Source organism: Glycine max, chromosome 3 (genome assembly GCF_000004515.6).
Source record: "Glycine max cultivar Williams 82 chromosome 3, Glycine_max_v4.0, whole genome shotgun sequence".
In the NCBI taxonomy this organism is placed as follows: domain Eukaryota; kingdom Viridiplantae; phylum Streptophyta; class Magnoliopsida; order Fabales; family Fabaceae; genus Glycine; species Glycine max.
In genome coordinates this window covers 39,670,182-39,680,279 of record NC_016090.4, presented here as the reverse complement: position 1 = coordinate 39,680,279, position 10,098 = coordinate 39,670,182, and the positions used below count along the sequence as shown (strand labels likewise).

The following is a 10,098-nucleotide window of genomic DNA, read 5'->3' as shown; positions in this document are numbered from 1 at the left end:
CACTTTTTATTCATAAAATGAAATTAGTAATCGCAAAAAAACGTGATAATATAATTGAGATATATCTAACAGGATACCCCCCATTTTTTAGTAGTATAAAATAATATGGAATTTATACATTAATTCTTAGTAAAAATATTACCAGCAAAAAAAAAAAAAAAGTCCACTGAATCTGATATATAATCGACCTGAATAAAATTCAAATAAATTTATTGTATATTATTCATTAAATATTTTGAAGAAATATATGTAGATAAATTCTTGTCTCTAGAGTTTCAAGACAAAAAAGTGCATATATATTGATAATTGAATTTTTTTATTATTAATGTTTAGGTGATTTAAATGTAAAGTAAAAGATTGGAATTTACTAAATAAATCTTAGTTGAATGAATGTATTGTAAATTGTTTTTTGTTTCAACTCCTAAGAAAATTTATTTACTATAGTTGATAACAATGTTCATTGTAAATAGAGTAGAGAATTAGTGGAGAAAAATAATACATGAAGAGAGAGTATGTGAGAAGAGAGATTGTAAATTAAAGTCACTTTGTTGAGAAAAAAATATCCTTGTATGAAACTGTTATCATTTCTTGTCATCATTAAGTGAGACACTCAAATTTGTAAATTGATATACTATTTGGGGTGAGTTATAATCTTGTAATCATTTTTGTGATAATAAAATATTTTTTAAACAGTTTTGTGGACGTATGTAAAAGATGTCAAATTATAATAAATTTTTGTGTTTATTATTTGGGTGTGATTAATTTTATTTGTGAGAGCATTATCGTAATTACAAAAATGCATGCTCGTAGGCAACAATTAATACTAAACAATGAAAGGAAATGAAACTAGCTAGCTAGATAAAAATCGTCACAGAATAAAAGAATAGATTTTTTTTTAATTTTACAGATATATAGATTATTGTTGATCTACCTTAAAAGATATATATATTACATGCTCAAATCTGACTTAATTAATTTGTTCATCTTGTGAATGATCGAAGTAAGCTTAACAAGGGTCAGGGGCTTCTCTAGGTAGTCATCTAGTCCTGCTTCCATAAATTCTCGTATATGCGCTGTCACTGAGCGTGTTGATACACCAGTAATCGTGCTATTAATCCCCATTGATCGAAGTGTCTTTGTGGCCTAATACAAACATATAAAATCAATTCTATCAACAAGGTTCTTATTCAATTGTCATATTATAATATATAACTGTCATGATTATTTCTAGTTCCCTATGAAACAATAAGAATCATGCATATATACTTGACCCACGATTCATTATAGAATTGTATATAAACTATCAAGAAAGAAAGAAAAAAAAAGTTACCTCAATGCCATTCATAACAGGCATATCCCTATCCATGAGAATTAGGTCAAAACTTTGTCCGGAGCGATGAATTTCTACAGCTTCTTTTCCGTTTTCCGCGACTTGAATTTTCAATCCAACACTGTTCAGCATCTTTCGATGAACCATTTCCTTCTCAGTTAAGGCTACTTAGTCAACAATATATATATATACTAAAGGGAAATGTTACCTCCACCCTATTTTGGTGGATTGAAGTGTATAGAGATAAAAAGGAAAGCGTAGAAAAAATAATAAATATAAGATGTAATATGATAAAAAAAGGCAGCGAAACAAGAAGAAAAATGAAATGAAAGGTAAGTTGTAAGATAATAAAATGTATAATTATCATTACTTGAACGACTGGTATCAGATTCATAATCGTTGATGTGATGCTATAAAATTTGAACAAAAGTAATCTATATGCACACCTGGTGACTAGTGCTCATATGCACCAAAAGAGAGAAAAATAAATATAAAAATAATAGATAATATGACGTGAAAAAAAAAGTGTAAATAAAATCTTATATTATAACAAATATCTATGTATCATTACTCAATTTGAAAAGGTAAAATTATAAATTTAATCCTTCTAGTTATTTTTAATTTCGATTTTGGTCTTTATTTAAAATTATTCACGTATTTAGTCCTCTTTTTATATTCAATTATAATTTTGGTCTCCCAGTCTAAATTTAGACGTTGACTGTTACAAATTTATGTTGACTGACACGTGTCAATGGCTGATTCGTCCGTTAATGGACAAAAAAAAAGTCATAGCTAATAGGCTTAGAAAAATCATGCCTAACTAATAGGCATACAAGGTGAAAAAATTTCGTCATCACAATGGCCATGGATCTTTCTTCCTTTTGTCCTTCTTTTCTAATCTCATTTTAAACCTAACCCTAACCACATTAGAAGAAGATGTTGACAAAATTTGATATGAAGAGTAATAGAGTGAAGGGTTTGAGTTTCCATTCGAAGGGCCATGGATCCTAGCGAGTCTCCATAGCGGTGTCATCCAACACATGGGAACCCTCATTGACAAGTTCGACAAGCACGACATCCATTTCCACCACTCCCAGCCCCTCTTCGTCTCTAGAGGTAACTCATAACCTATTTCCCTAGATCTGTATATAATTTTCCTAGATCGGAACCTCGCTAACCCTAATCTAGTCTATGTAACGTGGCATACAAGGTGAAAAAAAATGTCATAGCTAATAGGCTCAAAAAAATCATGCCTAACTACACCCCACCCTAATGCCCTCCATCCTTTATGTTGCATCATTGCATATAGATGATGATATTTTATAAAAACTAAAAAAGACAAGCGTGTCCCTCCCATCACAAAAAAGAGTTTGACATAGAGGTTTAGAACATACTGGATCATAGGATCGTGGGTCAAAGCTAGAAGAATATAAGGAAAGATTACTTGATTCAACGGAAGGGTGAGTTAGAGATTGATATAAGATGAGAAGAGAGATTGAATGGACAAGAATGTCGACCCATTAATGGAGAATCAGTAGTTGACACTTGTCAATCAACATAAGTTTGTAACAGTCAATGTCTAAATCTAGGTTGGGAGACCAAAATTGAATGATTGAATATAAAAGGAGGACTAAATGCGTGAATAATTTTAAAAGGGAATCAAAATTAAAATTAAAGATAAATAAGAGAATCAAATTTACAATTTTATCATTTGAAAATATAAGTTCATATAAAAAAATAATTCAGGTGTCAATCAGTAAAGCATGCATGTATGGTCTATAAAATCTTGTAGACCCACTTATAACAACTAATGTTTAATTTCACACTAACCTGAATGGATAACTCTTTATCCAACAGCCACTAGGAGTGAAATTAAAGATGGATAAGTGACAAGCAAGTTGAGCTATATATACTCCCTCCACGTGGTTCGAAAGGTCATAGACCTATGTGCTGCTGATTAAAGCATAAGGTAAATAAAGAAAGAACATGTAAACATCAGTATTGGATTCGGAAAAGTATCTTATAGGATTTTGTTCAAAATCTCAATATCTCTAGTACTGTATTCTTATTCCTAAAATGGCTTGATTCCCACCTTTATTAAACTCCCGGAGCATCTTTCCTATTTTGACTAAGACAAGCAGACAAAATATTTGAAATTATTTCTTTTTGTTGACAAGGAGAGGGGGGGTCGTCATTCCTTTCAATTCCTCTCCTTTTCATTAGTACAAATCACAACTAAGCCTAAACCTTTATAAACTTTACTTTTCTTCCTAGGCCATCGAATCAAGTCTATCTATATACCGTACAAATAATGCAAAAAAGAAAACAAAGCCACTCCTTCATTCCATTTTTCTATTCAAAATGCAGTTAATTTATATTTAATTTTGTTTACCAAGATGGAAAGATGTTATGTGATTTTGGACATGTTTGTATAAAGTGAAAACCGATTTTGGTGACAGCTAAAAAAATATTGCACTGGCTCATTGTCGTTTAATAATTGTGCTTATTGTTATAACTCGTGTCACCTTCAATTAATTTTATCGCACTAGATGTTAATCTTATTATTTGCAACTCATGTGGTGATGAAGCAACACAGACTGACACGTACATTTAGCTGTAAGTTAATGTTAGTGCCTAAAATGTTATGGTATGCTAAGATTCTTACTTTGTTTTGTGGCGTTATCTATTTTTGTTGATCTTCTTTGCATTTTATACGCTGTACATCTCTTACAAGTTAGCTAGATTCTTTAATCCAACTTTAATTTGGTTTTCTTCTCTTTCTTATTATAATTACATTAATGGCAAGTGAAGCTTGTGCCATATATGGATTATTTTGTATTTAAAACTTGAGAAATACAAAATCCAAATATGTTTGTTTATAAATTAAACTAATTAACATATGCCCGTGCTTGATTTAAAGATTATTTTCTATAAAAAAAAAAACATTATTTATTTCTTAGGTATCAAACTTTGACCTTTTAGGCTTCTATATAAATTTTTACGTATCTTGATCAAATTAGAAAGTATCCATTTATTCTTATATAAGTTTCTAATATTTGGAGAAGTGATTTTTTTTTTCAAAACAAAATAAGTAAAAACAACTTTGTATATTCTGCACAATATGTTGTCCCTTTGATTACCTTATCTCTGATGTCACCAAAATATAAATAGTAAGAGGTTGCGACTTTGATAGCGTGGGCCTTAAATAAAAAAGCAAATATCCTACTTTAATTAAAAAGTGGCATCACATGAATTTATCGTCACTCTCCGTTTAATCCGTTCTAGAAAGAGGAATTGTATTTTTTATATATATTTTTGTAACACTTTTTCTATAGTATTTTATTTTTTCTCTGTCTTTTTATGTTTGTATTTAGGTTATTGTCAGTTTAAGTGTTCGAAGAATCATATAAAAGATGTCTCAATAGATTAAGAAAATAAAATATTTATAAATATGTAAGATTTAACATATGGCTACGGGAACAGTTATGAATTCGCACAAATAAAGTATCTTATTATCAAATCCATTCGATGCATTTTTATTTTTATTTTATTCGATCCTTTACTTTCTTCTCCGACGTCCCTCCAAGTAAAGTTTATGCACATAAAAATCTGGTGCAAAAAACATTTGTGTATTATAAGAGTTATGCTGCATGCCCAAGATTGCTAAACCTCCTCGGAAAGACGGAAACCTAGACCTTTTCGGTTGCCGATATTTGGTTTGTTGTTTTCTTCCTAGAATAGTCCTCATTTAGCTTTCGATCCAATGTCCCTCTTTTGGACGAAAGAAGAAAATGAAAGGTTATACTATTATCAAATTATGTGAATGATTTTGACGACATATTTTTGTATAAGTGCTGAATATATAGCTATATTATGAAATTTACAAAATGAAAATAAATGATTATTTTTTCAGACTTTTTTACATCCTTTTAACCTAAAACTATTTTTTAATTTCTTGAAATATTAAATTCATCACAAGTACTTACTTATCACTTTAGTCTAGTTACTAAATTGTCCTTGAACTTATACTTACTATCACTAGAACCATTTTGTTGGTTAAATAATAATTATGTTAACGAATTATTTTAAATTATTTGTATAAATAGAGTTTAATTTTTATGCAATATCAATCTAAATTTTTTTACACGGTCAACCTATAAAAAATTATGATACGTATGACTTTTATGATATTAATTATTGTAAATAATAGATTAGATAGAACGAAATTTATGAACATGCAACACTACTTAAAAACAATTTCATTCCTTTCTATATTGTCATTAGTTGAATCTTCATAGACTCTATTATTAATGGCGCACAAGTGACGACCTTAACTTCTTAGGTTAGCTCTTTGCACCTACAATGAACCCAAAAAATTTAAAAGGAAGAGTATGGTGTCACAATGAAAGATATTGGCGGTTGGGACTAAAAGAAACCATCCACAATAATAGTATACAAAGTTATTTATTTATTTATCTGCAATACCATTTGAAGTACTTTTATTACAAGCATTTTTAAAAAGAAAACAGCAAGTTTTTAAAAATTAAATAAATACGAGGCAATTGATGTAAATTAGTTACAAGCTAGTTATTTTAATTTTTACCACACGTATCGCCCCAATTATTTTAATTTAGTAAGCAAATATTTCATTTGTTTAAATTTTAAGACATTTTTTTATTTTAAAAGAATAGTTAAAATAATTTTGAAAAAGTGACAATTTTTTTAAATACTAAACAAATGAATACACATATTTATAAATATTTATATTCTTTTTATTATAATATTTGTGTACGCTTTTGATTATAGTTTTACATACGTACGTACTTGTAAGTTGTGTAAATAAATCAATTAAAAGAGAAGCACAAAATGCCATTTAATTAATTTATTTTGTTATGCTATGTTAGTGTATTAGATGACACGAAAAAAATATTTAACTTAATTTATTTTTCTTATTTATATAATTTTTTAAGAGTAAAATACACTCTTCTTCTTTAAGAGATATTTAAATTGATGTATCATCCTTTCTTTTTTATTTTAAAAACAATATTTTACTCGTTTTACGCTTTACACTCACTATGTGTGAATAAAGGTTTATATTTGATATCTAATACTTATGATATATATTAATAATATATATTATTTTAGGTTAGCTTTTAAAAAAACATTATACTAAAAATACTCTTAAATTCTTTTAATAGAAAATTTTGTTTAATTACATAAAAGTGAATGAATATTTATATAATCTTATAAAGTTGTAATGATGGGGCAAGAGTATCTTGATTGCATGACGGGCACTTTAGGATGATGGAAATCCTGGATTAGATTTTGTGTTTTTTTAGACAATCTATCTGTTCTTTTGGTGAATGAAAATCAAACCGAAAAGATTTAGGTTGATAAGAATGAATTGCTTCTAGCTTTTGAGGGGTTGAGTGGGCCTGGTTGGTTAATTCGTGGAGCAATAAATATTGGAAAGCTAAAAAGGTGTTAAGTTAGGAAAAGATGGGACAAAAATCTCTCATCTTCAGCGTGCATGTGATAGCTAGTTTGTTTATAGGAGAGGCGAGTTGGGGAATTTCCCTCTGGACCACAAAGAAGATTTTGAGGTGTTTTGCATTAATGGTTGAGCTAAAAATAAACTTTCACAAAAGCAACGTAATTGGAATTAGTGTTGAGGATAATTTATTATTAATTAAAATCAGTTTCATCTTTCCCAAACTACAAAATAGGTAGCCTCCCTTAATTTCAAATTACTTGGGACTCTTTATAGGCCCTAATCCATGAAAGAAGCTATATGGCAGCCTGTATTGGAAGCTTTGAGGCCGAAATTATCATGGGTATACACTAATGTTTAAGAAGACAAATTGTTTAAATTGCCAAGGAGGTGGTTCTTATAGCTCTCCTATGCAAAAATCAATTTGGGATTTTGGAGGAAGGATGTTAGTTTGCAAAAATGGGAAAATAAAATCAGAAGATGATTTGTTGTTAGCTTGCCCGAAAAAAAAGGGAAAGAAATGGCAACAATATATCCTCTCTTTTCGAAGATATGTTTGGTTGAAAAGCCCCCCTTTGAAAGATTCCTTTCCTAGGCTGTTCAAATTTTCGGAGGACAAGAATAAGGTTTCAGAATTGGGATCTTGGGCAGATATGGCCACTAAAGTGGCATGAAGAGATATTTGGTCAGTAGGAAGATCACAAAAATGAGAACTCAATTGGTATTTGGTAAGTATGCTAAACTCGATTACCCGTCACAACATGGAGGATGACACATAGTTATGGTTTGTTCACAGTTTAAGAGTATATTCCTTGTTTATTAAGATCAGGATATGCTGCTTTTCTAGAAAAATATTTCTCTCAAAAGGATTAATGTTGAAGCACGTAGGCATCAAATTCGATAGTTTTAAAGCTTCTTTAGAAGTCTTTGTAGCCCTTCCAAAAATATTATACATACAGCATTTTCTTGGTGGACGGAATTTCAACTAGACAGAATTAATTTATGTAAGAGGAAGGTGCTTTCTAGTTTCTTCCCGGCAAGGCCTTTTATGTGTGTTATATTCTCTGCATGCATGTAGAAAATTTCCTACATTTGATAGTTACATGCATGGTTGCATATAATGTTTGGACTAGTGTGTATGCCGACTACCTTCAACGTAGAAGTTTTATGTGAGGAAAAAAGAGATAATAAGCTCTAGAAATATTCTTTCGCATATGCTTTTTTTGGTCCCCTTGACTTCTGCATAATGTGATATTATATTTACACATGAGAAGGTAGATTATGTTAGGTTGACAGATTTAATGAAGGTCAGATGTTGGTTTTAGTTTTTTTTTTATTCTTAGAAATTAAAGATAGATATTAAAGGATTTATAAAATTTCACACACTTTATTTAAGTGATTGACTTATATCTCATAATAAATGTTGGATTTATGATTTAGTTTGTTGCTAATGTTGGCAGCGCTTTTTATCTCCTTTTCAAAGAAATTCTATAATTTAAGGATCTCCTTTTTTTAATTATTATGTTCAAACTCATTCAATTGTTAGTCCAAAAAAAATATACTTTAGAAATGACAACAATAGATTCTCTAAGATATCTTTTTAATATCTTTTTATTATTATTAGTTAGTAACATTTAATAAAACTCATAAATTTTATATATTAATCTTATTTCTCATTCAATATGTCTTGGTCTTAATTTTTTAGTTTTAATAATTTTTGAATAATAATAAAAGTACATTAGAAGGAATATATATGTTATAAAATATATTAGAATTACTCAACTCTTAAATTTCTTTAGGCAGTGTACCAACTTTCTTTTTCAAATTGGTGTGCCTTTTACTCCACATTCTTATATATATATATATATAAAATTATTGTGCCCTTGACCAATTTAGGGCTCATTTTTGTGGCCGAAGTTATATTTAGTCTTAAATTTTGTATTTTAAAAGTTAAAGTTTAAAAATAAGAGTTTTAATTAAAAATAAAATTCAAACTATATAGTAAATTTTATTTCATTAGCTAAAAAATGATTAAGAGAGAGTCAGAAATGAGAGAAAGACAAGATAAGTTGATTTTTTTCTTCTAAAATTTTATTGACCTTGATTTCTTTAAAAAAATTTACCTTTTTTTAATAAAAATAAGCTATTTAATTTTTTAAGAGCATTTTAGAAAGTGTGTTTGTTGGCCAAATTTCTCCTTTTAAAGAACTAACTCAAACACTTAATAAAACTTGAAGCACATTAATTTGCTTGTTTTGTGGAGCGTAGTGATGAAGATTGAAAGGTTATTCTTCAAGGCAAAAATATGAGAGAAAGAGAGAGAGAGAGAGTAAAGATCAATGTTGGATAGTTAAAGAAAAAAGCATAGAAAATTAGTAATAGTTAACGAATCATAATTTTTAAAGATGACAGATAAATAAAATATTTTGTATGAATTAAAAAAGCTTTATATTTTCAAGAAAAAAAGTAGGTTAAATTGATATGCAAGTCCTCATATTTCTACCAAAATTTTTAATTAGGTCCCTAGCTAAACTTTTAATTGAGCCATTCAATATATCTGTTGTTATATATGAACAAAATTAACGACAAACAATTAATAAAAGGTGCACATAGTGGATTGATATTTTTGAAGTATGTTGTAAGCACAAATGAATTAATTGAGAATCTTCTGTTTTAGCATTCTATAAAGCCAAACAATTGTAAAAGATTTGTAAAAGAATATTTAAGTAGAACTAACTTGCAAATGTTGAAACTCTAGAACTCCATGAAGGATAGTTTGGTGTGTGTTGTAAGCACAACAAGATCAATTGTGAGACTTTTTTTTATAAAATTTTAAGATTTTGCCAAGCCAAACAATTGTGAGAGTTTTATGGAAAAAAAATATTTGAATTGAATTAACCTATAAAGATTGAAACTCCATAAAATTTCTTACAATTGACTTTATTGTGCTTATAAAACTCCATAAATTTTTTTACAATTGACTTTATTGTGCTTACAAAATACTCTAGAAGCACCAGTCAATTGATTGCACCTCTAATTATATTTCTGTGGTTAATTTTTTATAACAAATAGACTAGATGACCCAATTAAAAATAAATAAAAGTTTAAAGATCGAAATAAAAGGAAAAGAAATCAGAAATCTAATTAAAAATCTAGTAATAGAGACCTGCTAAATAATTAAACCAAAAAAGCATTTAACCTTTTTTAATTATATATATATATATATATATATATATATATATATATATATATATATATATATATATATATATATATA

At 28.4% G+C, this 10,098-nt stretch overlaps 1 protein-coding gene across 1 annotated transcript; it reads right to left on the bottom strand.

Annotated features, from left to right (window-relative positions):
* Positions 1–948: 948 nt before the first annotated feature.
* Positions 949–1,477, bottom strand: LOC100795467 (two-component response regulator 24). Its single transcript, XM_014774304.3, has 2 exons — positions 1,331–1,477; positions 949–1,143 (listed from the first exon to the last, which is right to left on the bottom strand). Exons 1-2 carry the CDS (start codon positions 1,475–1,477, stop codon positions 949–951), a joined length of 342 nt encoding a protein of 113 aa, XP_014629790.1.
* Positions 1,478–10,098: the final 8,621 nt, after the last annotated feature.

Excerpts from the sequence above, each read along its gene's own strand:
- LOC100795467 (XM_014774304.3), bottom strand. The coding sequence starts at position 1,477 with ATGGTTCATCGAAAGATGCTGAACAGTGTTGGATTGAAAATTCAAGTC. Across the intron at positions 1,144-1,330 it reads CTGTTATGAATGGCATTGAG|GCCACAAAGACACTTCGATC; the intron begins GTAACTTTTTTT and ends TGTTTGTATTAG.